Source organism: Cheilinus undulatus, linkage group 19 (assembly GCF_018320785.1).
Source record: "Cheilinus undulatus linkage group 19, ASM1832078v1, whole genome shotgun sequence".
NCBI classification, from domain to species: domain Eukaryota; kingdom Metazoa; phylum Chordata; class Actinopteri; order Labriformes; family Labridae; genus Cheilinus; species Cheilinus undulatus.
The window spans coordinates 15947829-15968752 of record NC_054883.1 but is presented as its reverse complement, the minus strand read 5'-3'; the positions used below and the strand labels follow the sequence as shown (position 1 = coordinate 15968752).

The window sequence follows — 20924 nt, the reverse complement described above, 5'->3', positions numbered from 1 at the left end:
CATATCATTTCGTATCCTATTGTATCGTATTGTTTCGTATCATTTTGTTTGTTATCGTATCATATCGGTTCATATCTCCTCATATCGTTTCGTATCCTATCGTATTCTTTGGGATCATATAGTATCATATCATATCTCATCATATCGTATCGTATTGTATCATATTGTGTAAAAACGTATCATTTCATCGAATCTATGTCACCATATCATACCATATAATGTCATATATATCACACTATATTATATTGTATCATTTCATATATCATATAGTATCCTATAGTATCTTATGTCTTATCATGTTTCATATTTTACTGTTTCATATTGTGTATAATTTTATATTGTATCAAACTGTGTTGTATTATAATGCATCATATATTGTCGATTCATATTTATCCTATCATACCATTTAATATTGTATGGTGCTGTGCTGTGGTATCATAAAGAAACCTACAAAGGATATCTTGCAGTTCGTTTTGCATTGTATCATATTGTACGACATATGATAACATATTGAATAGTGTATATCCCTGCTGTGCCATGTTGTTTGTGTCATAGACTGTGTTGTATCATATTTTATTATCTCATGTTGTGTTGTGCCATGTCTTGCCGTAGCATGCTAGGCTGTAAAGGAGCTGTGATCGTACCATGTCGTCTAATGTCAAGTCAGGTCATTGCTTACCATGCAGTGCCATGCTGCATTGTACTATCTCTAATTATGTAATGCTGTTTAATATCATCTCAGGTCGTGTCTTGCCTTGCCATGCCATTACATGCTGTATCAGATCATGGGTTGTATTGTTTAACATCATTATCACATCATATTGTATCATGTCATATTCTACAGCATTAGTGCAGACTGTGATGTATTGTATTATGTTGTACGGTGTCTAGACATGTTAAATCACATTGTATCATATTGTGTCGTCTCATCATGTTGTCATTATGCCATGCCATGGTTGTATAATAGATTATACCATAGACTGTATCTTAATAACCCATCATCTTATATATCTTTTAATGCTCTTGACTCACGTTGAAGTATTGTAACTTATAGCCAGGTTGTGCCAGGTAGTGATGTGTAGCTCACCATTTATTTTATCATACTGAATTTTTTAATGTCCTATCATGCCGCATTACCATACCCCATCAAAGCAAATTGTGCCCAATAGCACACTGTATCGTATCAAGTCATATCTCCTATTGTATCACATCATATTGTGCTGTATTGTTGATTGTATTATCCTGTCATATCCAGTCTTGTGATTTAGTAAATTTTAACAAAAGCATTTAATATCTTTTCACTTTAAAGCCCCCCTGTGATGAAGATGTAGCACTATCTGAATTAGGACTTCAGTAAGAAATATCAAAGAAAGTATCTTAAATTATAGCCCCCAAAACTCTTGCAAGGAGTGGAAAAAAAAACAACTGCGTTTACCATAATGTAATAAATTGGCAAATTAACATCTGAGAGGTAAGACTTAGTCTATGTTTGCTTTGAGCAGCTCTCCAACACTGTTTAGACTTCATTTACTACCGCAGAAACACAGTAATCACAGAGGAAGGGAAACACGCCAGATTCTTTCGTTTCCCCTCTGACTGCATGACATCCAACTAGGCACGTTTTTACGTCAATTACCCAGCCTGCGGTGATTCGACAAATAATCACCGTCCTCTAACAGCGGGGAGGAGGCGGGTTCTGGGATTGCAACAAGTGTTTGGGGTGTCCTGTGGGGAGATATCCTTCTGTGGAAACTCTCAGGACGTCCTACAGATCTGTGGAGAGGAGAAGCAGCGCGGACATCGACTTTTACCCACCGAGCGTCTGTGAGCGTAACCAGCAGAAAGTTTTATTTGTGAAGACCCACCGACAGCAGCCAGCCAGCATGACTAATGGATCCATACCAACTATTGACCCGAGCTGCAAGCAGCCGCCTCCTCTCGCCATCGACATCATCCTCAGTGAGTAGACCGAACTTCTCAAAGTTTTATCAAAAGAGAAACGAGACTGGTGATCTGTCTTTGATTAATTAGGTCTTGGTGGATTTCTTTGCGTCCCTCGACCGAAATCTGGGTGCTCCTGGGAGGCTGTAGTAGTGTAGGTTGGTGGTCTCTATTGCATCAAGTGATCCTCCAGCCTCATTATGGGCTGAAAATTCACCAAATCCAACTCTCATCGCATACAGAAGAGGATTAGGGCCACTGAAAAAAAATATTGTGACGCAAGTTTTTTTCACGTGTGAGTAAAAAGTCAGAATTCAGACTTTTTTTAGTGGACCTAATCCTCTTCTTTACATATCAAGCACCATATTATTATAGTGTTTAAGTGGCTGAATTTAAAATAATTATCAAGCTTATCCACCTCACTGGGGTTATTACTGTTGGATTATCCATCCCACCACCACTCATAGAGCTCACAGTTCTAAGATCAGCAAAGTTAAGAGTAATAAAATCAAGGAGTCCAAAATGTGACGTCCACATCTGAGGATGCTGGGATTTTGATGTGAACTTCTTGGAAATGGGTTTGGATCTTTCATAACTAAACCAAATGTTAAATTTCCCCATTATTATTCTACAAAGCTTGATTTTCATTACACTGAACGACAGCAAAAATAGTCTGAGTGAAGATACCTTAAAAAATAAAAAAGAATAGTTTTAATGGAGAGAAACATTTAAAACAGTAAGAGTTAAACAAATGGAGCCATAAGGGTTTAACCTGGCAGCATGAATGAACACAATCCTATGTTTATAAATTTTTTGAAGCACCTTCTGATTTTGTTACAGTGTTCAGTTTTTCTAGGTTGGAGTCTATCAGCGGAGCCGGTCTCCGCTTGGCAAAATTTACCCCCTTTTTTTAAAAGCGCTCCAAATCTTTCAGATTATGAGGGCATTTCCTGTGCTCAGCCCTCTTCAGGTCACCCCGCAGATTTTTAGCAGGATTAAGGTCTGGACTCTGGCCAGGGCAGCAAAAAAAACCTTTATCTTCTGATGAAGGCATCCCTTTGAAGATTTCGCCTTCCTAGGAGATACCTAAATGTTTTGTGCCAAACTGACTGGTAATGTGTCTATATTCTCCTCCACCTTGTAGAAGAAAAACAGCCTCAAAGCATGATACTCCCCAAACATGATGTACTCTGGGTCTGGTGTTCCTTTTCTTCTTGTATTCTAATGTTCTTATGGCTGTCAGCATGGCTAAATTTGGGAAAACCACACATCAATTCTCCCAAAAGTATGTGGCAAAATGCATTATGGTCTGATGAGACTGCTGTTGGACTTTTTTGAACACTGCAAATCCATCCAAAGAACAAAAGGCATTTTAACAGGAGTGAGTAAGCTTTTTATAGGCACTATGCAATAGAACTCACATACTTCCTTTCTTCTAAGATTTATCTGGGGGTGTTTAAGCTTTTCTTTAAAGACCAGTACAGTCTGTTGTTAGCTTATGTCGCTGCAACATGCTATATTTTTATTCATTGTAAGGTAAATTTTCCAAATCTATCAGCCACAGCGGTCATTAAAAGTATCATAACAGAGAGATCTGTGGCACAAAACAATAATCTAATCCCCAGCTCTCGTCTCTCTGCTCTGGCACAGAACTAGACAGCTGAGCTTTGATCAGAAGCATTTTTAAAAATGTGTGGGCGTGGCTTCAGCTAATTCATCCGGCACACCCACACCATCCCCTTACTGTCTAATTTTTTTTTGTGATTTTCAAGCTTAATTTCATAAACTAAGAGATTTTTTTAATGATTAAAATTTTGGGTGGTGGTTCATAACAAAGTGGAATGTCATACAACACACATAAAATACCATATTTTTTTAATCACTTTACAGGGACTTTAAGTAGGACCGTAGATCGAGTTGTTAGCTGGACTGAGAGAGAGAGCAGGGAATGACGTGCAGGAAAAGTGCAGGGTTTGAACCTCAGTGTCTGCCTCAGGGGAGCAGCCTCTGTTCACGAGGTGCAATGACATAACCATGAGCCACCCTTAAGACCTGCCTATTTATAAAAAAGTATTCAGAAAAGACAATGCATGTTGCAATACAAATTTAAAGGTGCTTATACTGGTCTAGTCTTGTTACTGGGACTCTAGTTTCTGGAAGATAAACATCTGACTGACAGGCTGAAAAAACAAAGTTGACACTTCTTACCAAAATAAAACTTAATTTCATACCAAGTGTACTTCACTGTCTGCATATCGTGCTTGTCGTTTTGATTAAGTACGGGGTGCTAACTGGAAAAACAAAAAAATGTAATACCCTAATGTGTTAGACCATTTTAGAATTTCTTTATTGTTGATTAATCATTTCAGTATATCTTATGGAGACTTTGAGTGAAAAAGAAACGCATAGTAGTTGTTAAATATTACTGTCTGAGGCGAAAAAAGCTTGTTTTCAAAGGTTTGACTTGTCCATTATTAGATGTAGCTTTACTTTTTTTTTTTTTTTCAAAAGTATGACTGTAAAAAGCACAAATTTCAGGGGATTTCCCATATAATGATTGTTTTTTATATCATAGATGTATTATGTCAACTGAATAAACAACAGCATGGTGTTTGATTGCTGTAGGCTGTCTTAAAATCATTTTAATGTCGTTATTAGAAATTTACGTATCAAAGTCTAATATTTCAAAATTGGTCTCAGTTCTTAAAAATAAGAAACTAAAGACATTTTTATTTATAATGTCTTTCAAAATGTGAGCTGATCTTTTTGAATGTTTCAAACATGAATAATTTGGACTATATACTCTCTGCAGCCACTTTATTAGGTACACCTGTTGAATTGCATTTAAAAGTCACATATTATGCTAAAAAAATGTGGATAATACACCATGTCACAAAGCTCAGGTCATCTCAAACATGACGACAAGTTCTCTGTACTCCAGTGGCCTCCACAGTGAACAGATGTCAATCCACTAGAGCACCTTTGGGATGAGGTGGAACTGGAGATTTGCATCACGGATGTGCAGCTGATAAATCTGCAGCAACTGTGTGATGCTATCATGTCAATATGGACCAAAATATCTGAGGAATTTTTCCAACACCTTGTTGAAACTATGCCACAAAAAAAAACTAAGACAGTTCTGAAGGCTAAAACTAGGGTCCAACTAAGTACTAGTGAGGTGTACCTAATAAAGTGGCTGGTGAGTTTATGTGACAGGAACATTTCTGAAAGTCTCATAAGTATCATCTTGAACATTTTGTAAATTAAAAGGCTTTGTTTATCTCCATTTTATTACATAAAGCTGATTATTTGCACATGTGGCTACAAAAGCCTCCAGATGATGGGGAGTAGAAAAGACAGAACTCAAAAAGGCTACAGATAGTTTCATATAAAGAAGAAGTTGCAAAATATTATTGTTAAAATTTATAAACAATTCGTAACGAAATTCAGCATGAGGACAAAGTAAACATCTTATCAGTCATCCAATAAAGAGGCCTTGTCTGAGTGGTCGGATGCTTGTTCTTCTGTGGGCCAGCGATTACTGCTAATGACTCTGGATACCAGGAAATAAATGACTCAGATTGACAGAGCACTTACAGTTACAGGGGGGCATACTGAAACAATTCCCCCAACCTTACCTCCCACTCTTTGTTTTCCTTTCGTTTCTTTGTCTAAAAAAATCTGCTTGAGTTTGGGACCACATGTGCCTTTAACTTTATAAACTGCTGTCAGTATTTACTGTCTTTCATCCCACCAACATGGATGGATTTATTTTCAGGAGAACTTGTAAAACGGTCAACACTGGTTCATGTGGGAAATAAGATCGTCATCTTTGATCTTTGACCAAAAACAAAAAACTTTTTCCAACTTTTTGTCAACATGCAAGCCAGAGGAAGAGTCTGCATTTGATTTTCTCTATTGCAGCTGTCATTCATATTGCCTCAGCGTCATCTTTGTATCATTCTGCACTATGTCAGTGACACACAAATACAATCGTGCATCAGTTTATTGGCATCGTAGGACGCCAAGAAATTACCACAGGGCCGACACATGGACCAAATTGTAGGTACCCTTTTGTTAACGAAAGAAAAGCTCACAATTATCACTGAGATAAGTGGAAACTGACAAAAGTAATAATAGATAAAAAATGTACTGAAAAATAGCTGAAGAGAATCAGACATTTTTTAAAATTGTGGTTCAACAGAATCATGTAAAAGAACAAAAAAATGAAACTGGCCTGTTACCTTTAACTTAATATTTTGCTGCACAACCTTTTGAGTCAATCACTATAATCAAGAGATTTCTGTAACTTTTAATGAGACTTCTGCACCTGTCCCAGGTATTTTGGCCCACTCCTCACGACACATGGCAATGGATTTGATGAAAGTCCAGCAACAGAAACACACAACACCCCATTAACGTCAATCATTCAAGACCATTTTTAATCCAACAGTCAGTTTCCTTGCACATGCAAACATTAAACAAAGCCAAATGCAAATTTTCCACAATGTATACTGGTCAGTGATATTGTGGGGTTGATTTATGCAGAATTAACTTGTGGATTTTAGAAACTATGAAGCTAGTTTGTCATTTCTCCTCCCTCCTTCCAGAGTTGGACATCTTCGGCATCATTCTGTACTCCGTCCTCACCTTCATGGCTGCCATGTCTATGCTGATCTACATAGAAGAGTGTATCTACATCTATAGGAAAGTGCCCAACAATAAGAAGAGTGTTATCATCTGGGTGAATGGGGCAGCACCGGTAAGAATAATACTGAGGATATGGTCACAAAAAATATATAGGTTTTCACTTTGGTGTTGTCTTAATATGGGGATTCTTCTCTCTGCTGTTGGTTTCAGGTGATTGGTACCATGTCATGTATGGGAATGTGGATCCCCAAAGCTACCATGTTTACTGATATGTTCTCTGCCTGGTGGGTCTCCCTCTGTCTGCTTCTCTCTTGGTTTCTTTATGAGTTGTATTAGACACAGTGCCTCTCTGTAAAAATGAGAGTGAAACTTGAATTTCATACCTTCTTTGTGGGTTTAAAGAGAATAGTTATAGTGGTGTGTAATTGGGAGCTGATGGTTTTGATATTTTATTTCTCTACTGATCCTTCCCCTCTTAACTGTCCTTCTTAGTTTAATATCTCCTTGGTGTTTCTGTAGTTACTTTTCCATCGTGGTGTTCAAGTTCCTGATCCTGATGCTGGAGGAGGTTGGGGGTGATGAGGCCTTCTTGAAGCGAGCAGGGAAACATACTCTAAGGATCAGCACAGGGCCGTGCTGCTGCTGCTGCCCATGCCTTCCACATGTTGCTATCACACGGTGGGTGAACACTCCTGATATGCTGTATTTTTTCAGGCATTTATATAACAATACAGATTTCCACAAAACCCTGGGTGTTAGTAGCTCCTGAGGAGCTCTAAGCAGAGGCATGTGTTTCATTTGACAGCAGGATCCATTCTGTGTGTGGATTTAGCAACTGGATCCTATTAACTTTGGTATGAAAGCCAATGTTTTAGGTTGCAGATAGTAAATTTTGAGATGTTTTGTATCAGCTGTACAGGCAGGAGTACAAAACATTGACACTGAAACATGAGGTATGTTTTGCTACCGCATACTTATATAATTTTACTCTTTTATCAGTCATTTTGCTGCAAAGTAAGAGATTGTCATAGTGACGACTTTTTGAAATTCACCGATTCACCAGCCTCATATTTTCTTTAAATTTAAGACCTCAGCCAGTGGTGAATTAGATTTGCTTAGCTTTGCACAAAAAACTGAAGGTAGGGTGGAAAAGCCAACTTTGTTTTTTGTATAATTACCAAAATTTGCTTTTTTTACCTTTCTTTTTCTCATCTTTACACGCCCACTTCTGAACAGGAAGTGTTAAGCCTTTCTTGTTTATTTGTTTTATTTTTAAAGTCTTTTTTCACGAAATAATCAAATAAATTCCCCAATAAAAAGCACGTTTTAGAGCTGATTGGAAGCAGAGTTTGTTACATAAGGAATCGTTAAAGTCTTTTCTAGTGGTTAACAGAGTCAAGGACAAGGGTAAGTGTCTGAGTAATTTCACAGTGCAGTTCTGGCTTTTCCAGAGCATAAAGTAAAAGCTGGTACTATGCAGGCATTTGGTTTGACATTTAGGCAGGAATGATAACCTCTGACCTGTAACAGCTGCAATATTCGTTGCACCAATCATACCCCTACAGATGTATTTGTCATGATGTTAGTCAGCCAAAGATTGCAACTCTACCAGTCTGTTATATTACCACACACAGTTTTTTTTACTCTTCTTAATCTGTGCACACATCCCTGCCCGAGCCTTACTGGTGCAAACAACTATCAATCATGGCATTACACTTTTTTAATTACTTAAAAAACTAAATAAAACAACAGACAGAAAAATGTGTCATTTATTTAGATGTTGTTATTTGACCCAGGCCCCTCTGTTAACATGAAGGACCTGTACTCTAGCCAGTCAGAGTATTCAGATCCACTTTTTTTTTAAATTATATTTTAAAGCTTGATGCTACAGTGGAAAAAAATCCATGTTATTCCCATTAATCCACACTCGGTTTCACATCATGACAAAATGAAAGCTGAATTTTAGATTTTTATGTAAATTAGTTAAAAATAAAAAACTGACAGATTTACACAAGCATTCAGACCCCACACAAAAAACCTTGAAATTTGGCTCAGGTTCCTCCCATTTCTCTTGGTCTTTGCTGAGATGTTTACTACGCCTTGATTGGAGTCCACCTTGATTTGTAAAAGCCCACACCTCTAGATCCTGTGTGGAGATGGAACTTTGTCCCATCTCCACACAGGATTTTTGGAGCTCAGTCAAAGTGACCATTTTTTTGGTCACCGCTCTTACTAAGGCCCTTCTCCCCTCATTTTGGCCATGTGACCAGCTCTTGGAAGAGTCCTGGTTGTGCCGAACTTCTTCCATTTGAGAATTATAGAGGCCACTGTGCTCTTGGGAACCTTCAATGCAGCAGAACTTTTTTTTAGCCTTCCTCTGATCTGTGCCTTGCAACCATTCTGTCTCTGAGCTCTGCAGCTCTGCATGCAGTTCCTTTGACCTCATGGCTTAGTTTTTGCTCTGATATCATTGTCAGCTGTGAGGCCTTCTATGGAGAGGTGCCTTTCCAAATCATGCCATTTACCACAGGTGGACTCAAGGTGTTGAAACATCCCAGCAAAGATGAAGAGAAATGGGAGGAACCTGAGCTACATTCTTAGTGTTTTTGCAAAGGGTTTGAATACTTGTGCAAATGTGATATTTCAGTTCATCATTTTTAAGAAATGTACTAAAAATACAAAATTGAAAAAAGTGAAGGGGAATCCCTCTTGGTCACCTAATTACCCATAAGTGTACAACCTAACAGTAAGCACAAACCAGACAGCAACAATATTCAGCATCTTTAATGAGAAACACACACAGCTGTGATGAAACTACATTTTCCAAATACAGATAATCCCTACTTTCCTGAGGCGTTATCTGGGCTATGTTGCAATGCGTTTAAAAACAGTTCCTCTTCTTTTCCAACAGGTTACAATCACATTATATTTGATTTGACAGCCACGTGCAAGGAGGTTGTTGGCCTGTTTGAGGATTATGTAACCTCACAGATAGTCTGGACACAGGATAAAGTGTAACATTTAGTACTCTGAGTGCAGGGTGAACACACTGTTGGCTGTTCAACTCTTTCAGAAGATGGGTTTGTGGATTATATCATGTTGTTGGCTTCGATCTTAACATTCCCCCTATAATTTGACTTAAGATTGGCCTCCCTTTCCTCATAAATCATTGTTTATTGTTCATTCTTCCTGTTAAAATCCTCCCTACATTGTTCCATTTGTTGTGTTTGGGCATCTGTAGCAGGTAAACTCTACACTATGATCTGCATTCTATCATCAGGCAACGATAAACAGATGTGCCTACTTCTTACGCTGTGCACTACAGGTGGAAAATCCTTTTATCTATAATGTTCCCACTGATGAGGATGAGGATGACTGCCAAGATAAAACAAACTCAGTCCTCTGTTCTCTGCCTTAGTGTGCAGTTTCCTGTCAACAACCTTCATGTGTGGAAACACTTGAGTTTATAAGATATCTGAATGATTTTTATTGGGGTTATCAATGTTGTTATTGCTTATGCCAGCATCACTAGAGATGTGACCATGACTCTAAACCGTACAAAACATCCTGTGGTAATTATCAGTGGCAATTCAAGGAAATGGAAAATCCTTCAAAGGACTTTTAATTGTTTTTAATTTTCTGTCGCCATCACCTTCTGTAACCTTTTGTTGTCTGTTCCAAACTACAGGCGCTCCCTCTTCCTGCTCAAACTCGGCTCCTTCCAGTTTGCTCTCCTGAAACCGGTCTTCACCATCCTCTCCATCGTTCTCTGGACCAATGGGACTTTTGACTTGGCTGATGTGAGTCACTTACATGGAAATAACTAATGGCACTTTCCTGTGTTTTTGTTGTGTGATTTGTGATGTTGAACCCAGGATGTGGAGGCGGAGAAGCAGTTTTAACAGGTTTATTGCACAGGTAAGTAATCAGGGAAAAAGAGTCCAAGAGTCCAAGGGGGAAGAGAGTGCTGAAGCTGGCTGCAGTGAGCGGGGAGTGAGGCACTGGAAGAAAAGGAGGAGGCACGTTAGAGCAGGTCCACAAAAACACAAACACTGGAAATACATCAAAAGATCTAACAATAAACTCTGAAGACTTCTCTGAAGGTTTCTTGAGAGAACGTGTGAGCCTGGAGCAGAGGTTTACCGCAAGGGAAGGTAGACAAAACTCAGGCGCTGGTGGAGAGCTGCAGCCGATCTTAAGTAGTCCCTCTTGATGAGAACTCGCTGCAGGTGTGATCTCTCCACAGCACCCGGGGGGGGGGATGCCTCAGGGAACACAAAGTAAAGTTAGCAGCCAGCAGAAGTGACTCCGGAAACCGGAAGTTACCACAATAAATCAAAATGTACAAAGTAAAACACCACAGTTTTTGCCTTCATAGTTACAGTTTGTTACAGTAATTTCTGTGCTTCTGCTCTGAAATAAGTCATTTTCTATTGTGTGACTTTATCTTTTGTTATATGGAAACAAGCAGGAATTTTTTCACTTTTTGAAGAAAAAACTCAAGTTAGTTTCACTTGCTTCAGAATTTTCTGGATAAATTATGAAACCCACTGAATCAAAACTGATGCCTCCTACAGTTGCAATCAAAATCATTCAACCCCTGTTGCATATCAGGCTTATTGTGAAAATAGACTTTCAGCTTTTTGCAATGAACAAATCAAACAAAAGCTATTGAAATAGCTCAATGTAACTACTGCTTTAAGCTGTTTCCACAGACCCAAATGAAAATGCAACAGAATCCCTCACAGCAGCTCAAATATGCAAAACCAGTGTTGTTTCAAGCACACCTAGTGAAACTAATCAAGGGCTTCATTAGTTGCACCAGGTTTGCTTGAGCTAAAACACATGAAATGAGAATGATGGACTGGTCCAAAAAGATAAGAGATCATTGGCCTTCGCAAACAAGAAACAGGATACAAAAAGAAGGCCCTGAATGTTGCTAGAGACGCCGTTTGCAGCATAGTTCACAAGTTCAAAGTTACAGGAACAGTGGTTCCACTACCTGGATGGGGTAGAAAAAGGAAGCTATCAATGGCTGCGACCAGATATCTGAGAAGGCAGGCTGGGAAAAACCCTCAGGCAACTGCTAAAGACCTCCAGCAAAACATGGTGGCAACGGAGACTGAAGTTTCAGTGAGTACAGTACTGAATGTAGACAGTTTCCATGCCAGAACTCTAAGACGTACTGACCCAAAGGCACAAAGAGGTCGGCTCCAGTGTGCTCAAAATCATACAGATAAGCCACAGAGGTTTTGGGATTCTGTTCTGTGGAGCGATGAAACAAAACTGTAACTTTCTGGCATGATGGATCAGCGGTATGTCTGGAAAAAGAAGAATGTAGCATATGCTGAAAAGAACACTGTGCCCACAGTTAAGCATGGCAGTGGCTCTGTAATTCTCTGAGGCTGCTTTACATCCTCTGGCACTGGAAAGCTGCAGTGTGTGGAAGGACAGATGGATTCATTGAAGTATCGTCATGCCGTCTGTGAGGAAACTGAAGCTTGGTTGCCATTGGACCATCCAACAGAAAAAATCTCAGAGCATGCTTCAAATTATTACTTACTTCAAGGCCTAGTTGCAGGAGCAGTCCTGGAAGATTCTACAATGGCCATCACAGTCGCCCGACTTGAACCCCATAGATAATCTCACTGATCAACCTTTGTTCATCTAATACAATCTCATAACAAACTTTGACACTGCTACGCTAAGATATGGACACAGGTCTCTTATTTTCAGAACCATTTCTGGAACTACATAAATGGCGTTGTCTGCAGGATCCCCGCACAGGTTCAAATCCTGCCGAACAATGCCATTTATGTAGTTCCAGAAAGAAATATAGTAATTAAAACCACTACATTCCCCCGCCCCCCTAACGCTACAACGATATAAAATCAGTTAATCTAGCTGATGTCAGTGCCTTTACTGAAAGTTACCAGCCAGCTACATGTTGTGCTTTTGTTCATTGTGAGGGAAATTTCCAAACTCTATCAGCCACAGTGGGCTACGGGTCATCAAAAAGAGAGATTTGTGCCAGAACACAGTAAATGTAATCCCCTACTTCTGTCTCTCTGCTCTGGAACACAGCCAGGCAGCTGATCAGCCACAGTGGCCTGCCATACGGTAAACCTAAAATAAAGATTTTTTACTACTTTACGGGGACTTTAGAGTGTTTAATTTTTGTATTTTTTGGTTAAAAAGTGTAATTTTAATGACCATGATTAATTTATAAAATCAATAAAAGGGTAAAACATCCAACGTGGTGAGTACTTTTTATAGTCACTGTAAATAGATGCATTTACTATTAACATGCTATTTATTTATGCCTTTGTGTATCCAAACTTTCTTTTTCAAAAAGTTCACAGACAAATAAGCCATGTTTATTCAGTCTTGAGTTTTTTAATCCTGTTGCTGGAATGATGGTCTCTTATATCTCCGCTTCAGGCAACAAGAAGTCATGACACACCTGCATAAAATAATCATGAGTCAATACTTCCACATCTGTTAAAGCCACAGTCTAGTGTAACAATAGAAAGGAGAATAATGGTACTTTGTGTGAAGAGAACAATAGAAGAAAAAGTTGAGCAAAAGAATCAAAATACATTCTGGACTCCTTTCAGAAGGAAAAAAAACACTGTAAGCTGTACTTTTACTTGTGTGTTTTGTCCAAGCTCTAAGAAGTTGTCCTTTTTGCCTTCGCTAACCAGACTCTAATAAATGTGACTTTATTTCAGTTGAACATTACCGGATCTGCCATATGGATCAACCCCTTTGTGGGCGTCCTGACAATCATAGCGCTGTGGCCCGTGGCGATCATGTTCATGCACCTGAAGACTGCCCTGCGCACACTCAAGATCATCCCCAAGTACGCCATGTACCAGGTAAGCCTTAAACACACGTGTAAAACACTGCTGGGCATGTAAACAGCTGTTCATACTGTACATAGCATGATGGGCTACAATCAACTCTATATGGCTTTCTGAGCACACATGTCTAATAACCTGTCAGCTTATAGGGCTGTCATAAGATTTTTTACAGTATTTTCCAAAAGAGGTTAAACAGTGTACATGTGTTTATAGTTGGTGCTGATCCTGAGCCAGCTTCAAACAGCCATCATCAACATCTTGGCCTTAAATGGAACCATAGCATGTGCTCCACCCTTCTCTGCTGCTGCTAGAGGATACAGTGAGTCAATGACTACCAGTGCAACCAATCTGTTCATCTATGTCTTATCTGTTTGACCGACACTGAGTCAGTCCGTCCAAATGCCTCTTTATGCAGCTGATCTTTGTTTTCACTTGTCTGTGCAGTGATGAGTCAGCAACTTTTGATCCTGGAGATGTTCATCATCACACTGGTGACACGTCTGCTATACCGCCGACAGTACGACCCTTTACCTGAAGAAGAACAAGATGACAATGAAAACACAAAAATGGCTCCGGTGCCGTGAGGCTGCAGCTTGAATACTGAGTGTGTTTGTTTATAAGTGTGTGTGTGTGTGCGTGTGAGCGAGAGTGTGTCATTTTTATTCCCCACATGTATTTGATTATGAGATTATATATAAATAAATACAATTATGAATTATATGTAAATGCATGTTGTTTTTATTAAAACCTCACTGAATATAATGTACAGTATATTTACAAATAAATACACTTTTAAGGATTTTTGTCAAAATTGTCTTTATTTTGCAGGTTTTTTTTACTGGCTCATAATTGCATGCAAACCATGTAACCTGTTGTAGAAGATAATATATTGTATGTTTTTGGAACTACACTACATCTCTGTAGACAACTGACACTTTTGAAAGGTGGATCAGGAGAAGAGGGCGGAAATTTTCTTCCAAGAGGGGAGGGCCGATGGAATCTTGGGGTGGGGATAACTCCCTACATGACATCATGAGGGGAAAATCTGAGAATGGGAAAATGATGGATTGGAAAATGGAAAATGGCTATTTCTGATTCTTGGGAGGGTTTTGGACAGGCTAGGTGCACATATTTTTGTTAGAAAAGTTTGCATGATACGTGACCTTTAATCCAATGCATTTATGAGTAGTAAAAGTCACTGAATTGGGCAAAAATAAGGCATTAAAACATATTCGAATATACATGTGTATACGCTTTAGCATGTAGGATTCATCATTGCCCCAGTGTGCCAGAATCTGTAGCTGGAGGGGGAGGCAGGCCAGCCAGAGGCGATGCCAACAGATTTCGACACATGCAGTGGAGTCAGACAGCAGCCAAGGTCAATCTCAACCGCATTTCTTTTGTTCACTCCTGATGACTCACCAAGAGACCGCCTTGGAACATCCGCAGCACAACCAGGGGGCTCATGGCAACTCTACTACTTGCCCAGATGTTACCCTGGGCCAGTGGTTCCCAATCTTTTGTCCTTGGGGCCCCACTACTCATAACCTACCCTCTAAGTTTTCTAAAGTCAAAAATCCAACCACTGTTTTCTACTTGGTTTGTACAGTTCTGTCTACACATTGTTTTAAATTAATGATTTTAAAAACAGGACATTTTTCAGTTTCTAACTGCAAAATTCAGGACTTTTTAAACTTGGAAATTTATAGATTTTCTCATAGACTTGCTTAATCCGAAAAAACATGTGATGACGGATGAGTTTGTTGCATTCATGTTCAGTATGAGTCTGTATCCACTGATTACAAAGCAAAGTAGAATAACATCTCATAGTGCGACATCAATAGATAACATTTTTACTAACAATGTGGAAAATAATTTAGTGAGTGGTCTGCTTCTGAATGACATCAGTGACCATCTACCGGTGTTCACAGTGTGTGACCGTGACTGTAGAAAGAAAAATGATGAAAAAGTAACTAGATTCAGGAGGGTAAGAACTGAAAAAACTTTAAATGCATTTAGAAGTGAACTCTTATCACAGGATTGGAAAGAAGTTTATAATTCCAATAATGTAGGTCAAGCTTATGAGACCTTTTAAAATTTATTTATAGCACTATACGATAAACACTGTCCCTTGCAACAATACAAAACTAAATCAATCTATAAGGAGAGGCCTTGGTTCACTAAGGGATTATCAAATGCCTGCAGGAAGAAAAACAACTTGTACAAAAATTTTATAAAACTGAGAACAATTGAATCTGAGAATATATATAAATCATACAAGAACAAATTAACTAATATTATGAGAAAATGTAAAAAGGATTATTATGACAAAATAATAGAAAACAATAAAAATAATATCAAGGAAACATGAAAAATATTAACAAGCATCACGAAAAATGATTCAAAGAATAGCACTTATTTATAGCACTTACTTTTGATCCTGGAGATGTTCATCATCACACTGGTGACACGTCTGCTATACCGCCGACAGTACGACCCTTTACCTGAAGAAGAACAAGATGACAATGAAAACACAAAAATGGCTCCGGTGCCGTGAGGCTGCAGCTTGAATACTGAGTGTGTTTGTTTATAAGTGTGTGTGTGTGTGCGTGTGAGCGAGAGTGTGTCATTTTTATTCCCCACATGTATTTGATTATGAGATTATATATAAATAAATACAATTATGAATTATATGTAAATGCATGTTGTTTTTATTAAAACCTCACTGAATATAATGTACAGTATATTTACAAATAAATACACTTTTAAGGATTTTTGTCAAAATTGTCTTTATTTTGCAGGTTTTTTTTACTGGCTCATAATTGCATGCAAACCATGTAACCTGTTGTAGAAGATAATATATTGTATGTTTTTGGAACTACACTACATCTCTGTAGACAACTGACACTTTTGAAAGGTGGATCAGGAGAAGAGGGCGGAAATTTTCTTCCAAGAGGGGAGGGCCGATGGAATCTTGGGGTGGGGATAACTCCCTACATGACATCATGAGGGGAAAATCTGAGAATGGGAAAATGATGGATTGGAAAATGGAAAATGGCTATTTCTGATTCTTGGGAGGGTTTTGGACAGGCTAGGTGCACATATTTTTGTTAGAAAAGTTTGCATGATACGTGACCTTTAATCCAATGCATTTATGAGTAGTAAAAGTCACTGAATTGGGCAAAAATAAGGCATTAAAACATATTCGAATATACATGTGTATACGCTTTAGCATGTAGGATTCATCATTGCCCCAGTGTGCCAGAATCTGTAGCTGGAGGGGGAGGCAGGCCAGCCAGAGGCGATGCCAACAGATTTCGACACATGCAGTGGAGTCAGACAGCAGCCAAGGTCAATCTCAACCGCATTTCTTTTGTTCACTCCTGATGACTCACCAAGAGACCGCCTTGGAACATCCGCAGCACAACCAGGGGGCTCATGGCAACTCTACTACTTGCCCAGATGAACTCTTATCACAGGATTGGGCCAGTGGTTCCCAATCTTTTGTCCTTGGGGCCCCACTACTCATAACCTACCCTCTAAGTTTTCTAAAGTCAAAAATCCAACCACTGTTTTCTACTTGGTTTGTACAGTTCTGTCTACAAGAACATTGTTTTAAATTAATGATTTTAAAAACAGGACATTTTTCAGTTTCTAACTGCAAAATTCAGGACTTTTTAAACTTGGAAATTTATAGATTTTCTCATAGACTTGCTTAATCCGAAAAAACATGTGATGACGGATGAGTTTGTTGCATTCATGTTCAGTATGAGTCTGTATCCACTGATTACAAAGCAAAGTAGAATAACATCTCATAGTGCGACATCAATAGATAACATTTTACTAACAAAATAATAGAAAACAATAAAAATAATATCAAGGAAACATGAAAAATATTAACAAGCATCACGAAAAATGGTTCAAAGAATAGTGCTTATCCTGATTTTTTTATTGATAAAGATACTAAAATGGAGGATATGCATGAAGTGGTGGATGGGTTCAATGAGTTTTTTGTAAATATTGGACCCAAACTAGCAGGACAAATAGCAACTCCACAAACGGGAGATGGAGGTTGGACGCGGGTTCAGGAAGAAAAAAATGGGAGCTCGATGTTTTTAAGAGCCGTAGAATGAAGGGAAATAATAGAAATTATTATGAAATGTAAAAATAGAACATCTAAAGACTGTCATGATATTGATATGACTCTGGTGAAAACTGTAATGGATGGCATCATCGATCCACTAACATATCTTTTTAATTTGTCTTTCAAGACCGGTACTTCTCCAAGTAAAATGAAGGTTGCTAAAGTTATCCCCTTGTACAAGGCAGGAGACAAACACCAGTTCACCAATTACAGGCCCGTATCTTTACTTCCACAATTTTCCAAAATCTTAGAAAGGCTCTTTGTTGCAAGGCTGGACAGTTTTATCGAAAAACACAATTTACTCATGGACAGTCAATATGGTTTTAGGACAAATAGATCAACGGCACTAGCATTAATGGACTTAACAGAAGAGATCACAAGCGCTGTTGACAGTAAGAAGTATGCTATTGGGGTATTCATAGACTTAAAGAAAGCTTTTGACACAATAGATCATGATATATTACTAAAAAAAAATGGAACAGTTCGGTGTGAGAGGTGTTGTTTTGGATTGGTTAAAGAGCTATATAAAAGACAGGCAGCAGTTTTTACAACTGGGTAACTTCAAGTCACATTATTTAGACATTACCTGTGGAGTCCCACAGGGATCAATATTAGGCCCAAAACTTTTTATCTTATACATGAACGACATATGTAAAGCATCAAAAATATTAAAACTGGTTGTTTTTGCGGATGACACAAACATACTCTGTACAGGTGAAGATTTACAGCAACTGTTGGATGTGGTCATGAAAGAACTGAGTAAACTGAAATCCTGGTTTGACAAAAATAAACTGTCACTGAATTTGGAAAAAACTAAATTTATGTTATTTGGTAACCGTAAAATAAACATACAGGTGATAATGATGATTGATGATGTAACTATTGAAAGAGTATATGAAAACAAATTCCTTGGAGTTATACTTGACTACAAACTCTGCTGGAAAGCTCATGTAAGATACACTTGTTCTAAACTGGCAAGAACGGTTGGAATTTTGGGTCGGGCTAAGCACATTCTGAACAAGAATGCACTATTTATTTTGTACTGTTCACTGGTGCTGCCATATTTAATGTATTGTGTTGAGGTGTGGGGGAACACCTATAAAAGCACCCTACAGACGATATGCATAATACAAAAGAAAGCAATAAGGGTCGTGCATAAAGTGGGTCACAATGACCACACCAATCAGCTGTTTTTAAAGTCAAATACGTTAAAATTTATGGATCTGGTTGAATTTAAAACTGTACAAATAGTTTATAAAGCAAGAAAAAAATTACTACCTGATAACCTGAATAAATTGTTCTTGGACAGAGAGGAACGGTATGAATCAAGGAGGGAGCTTAATTTAAAACCGTGCCTTTTTTAAACTAATTATTTTTCTGTGACACCCAGTAATATGCAAGGATATCTAGAGCAGGGGTTTTCAATTATTTCAGCCCGTGTGCCCGAGACTGGGGCCCCCCATTGTACCCGAAAGTGGTAGTATTGTTTGATTGATAAGTATTGTTGATCACAGTTTTGCATCTTCAATAGTTGTGTGCAGACTTACATTTGGAGGATTTTTTAAAAAACATTTCTTGGATTTCAGTATAAATCTCACCAAATTACCATGTTTTTATTTTAGATTTAATAATTTTATGCATATGATATTATAAAATATGGGTGTAATATACAATATGAAACCATCTAAACATATTTTTCATTTTTTGGAAGGCATCTGGCAATCCCCTGGGGGTCCCAACCCTCACATTGAGAACCACTGATCTAAAGCACTACCAGGGTTGTGTCAATCTTTCTTTCCACACAGTGGTGCCCTCAGGCTAGCTTTCTTTCCATTACATGTCTTACTTCATCCTCAGTTTTGACCCAAATATGCCTAAAAATTCTGCGCTTTATCATTGGATCAAAAGCATATTAAGCAATACAACATTGAACACAAAATATATTTAAATATCCTCAGGTTTGGCGATTTATAATAAAATCTCAGCACTTCAACTGTGAAACAATCAATAAGTATTATTTTGACATGCATTGAAATAAATCTTTTGAAATTCATTCAAGTTAATCAATGGATTTGGCTGACTTGGCCCACAATCTATCAGAAATATAAAACATCAGTTAAAAAATAAACACAATGATAAACAATTGGACAGGAGAGCGCCTTGAAACTATTGACAAAAGAGACACGAGTGCTCTCTGGTGGGAGGGATAGACAGATCTATGGGGGAAAAAAGAAAAAGAAACCAAGGCCCTTGTCCATACAAAAAAATACATAAATAAATGAAATGATTAATATAATAATAATAATAATAATAATAATAATAATAAATTAATTAATTAATCAAATAAAAAAGTTTAAAATGTCTTTATTAAGTGGTCATGTTCTTGACGACAGTATCATTAAAAATAATGATAATCTTCAGTGGGTTTCAGCTTCCAGCCTATTTCAGGAAGGTACAGAAAAGGCCAATCAGCCTGAATCACTGTTCACCAAGTCTACCACATTTAACAAAAATTCTTCGGGTCAGCAGGGGGCAGCCTCATAAAAGGTACAGCAAAGAGCCCGACAAGAAGCAGCCCTTGAAAACAAAGGATATCTTGCAAATAAGGAATTAGGAAAGAAAAAGCTGTCATTGATGTACAAAGAGATTTATCTAAATCCTAAACATATAAATATACTCTATTAGAAGTGTAAAATACAAAGTCCCTGGCTGTAGAAATATTTCACAATAACTTAGACCCATAAATATTCCCATGGGCTAAACTGTTAAATCTATTGCCTTTATATATTGATTCTGTGATATGACCTGTCCCTGTGTGGTTTCAGGATATATGGGTTGCTGTTATGTTTTCGTTGAAATGCCTAACCACAGTTATTATTTTTGTGTCTTGTGGGTTATTTGTGCTCTGACAATCTATTCAGTCTGATGGTTGGTATTTTAAACCAAGATCAATTTAGAGTTTGTATCAGGAGCTGTGCTTTTAAACCTTTGACTCACAGGAAGCTGGTGCAGAGAGATAAGGGCTGGTATTCACCGCTTTCCACATTATTATGAAAATGAAATTTTTCTCTTATTTTCCCAAATATTAATGCAAATGATAGAGTATTTTTCAAGTCATCAGCCGTTAGAGCATAATTCAAATGTTTTTGAACAAGCTTTATAATGATAACCATTATTTAACAAAAAAATAAACATAAAAACCTCAAAATGCACTGTTCCACATTATTATGCAAAACTCTTTTCTGTTGTATTCCATTTGACCACAATAGAGAGCTATTTGCTGATTGTTTTTTCTGAGATAATAGGATAATTTAATCAAGACATTG

At 37.9% G+C, this 20924-nt stretch overlaps 1 protein-coding gene across 1 annotated transcript; it reads left to right on the top strand.

Annotated features, from left to right (window-relative positions):
• Nucleotides 1-1685: 1685 nt before the first annotated feature.
• On the top strand, nt 1686-14174 carry slc51a (solute carrier family 51 subunit alpha). Its single transcript, XM_041813652.1, has 8 exons — nt 1686-1959; nt 6552-6703; nt 6802-6875; nt 7111-7269; nt 10280-10391; nt 13323-13469; nt 13668-13773; nt 13899-14174. Exons 1-8 carry the CDS (start codon nt 1884-1886, stop codon nt 14036-14038), a joined length of 966 nt encoding a protein of 321 aa, XP_041669586.1. The 5' UTR covers nt 1686-1883; the 3' UTR covers nt 14039-14174.
• Nucleotides 14175-20924: the final 6750 nt, after the last annotated feature.

Coding starts and splice junctions, on each gene's coding strand:
- slc51a (XM_041813652.1), top strand. CDS start 1,884: ATGACTAATGGATCCATACCAACTATTGACCCGAGCTGCAAGCAGCCG. Junction 7,270..10,279: donor CCACATGTTGCTATCACACG/GTGGGTGAACAC, acceptor TCCAAACTACAG/GCGCTCCCTCTTCCTGCTCA. Junction 13,470..13,667: donor CCAAGTACGCCATGTACCAG/GTAAGCCTTAAA, acceptor ATGTGTTTATAG/TTGGTGCTGATCCTGAGCCA.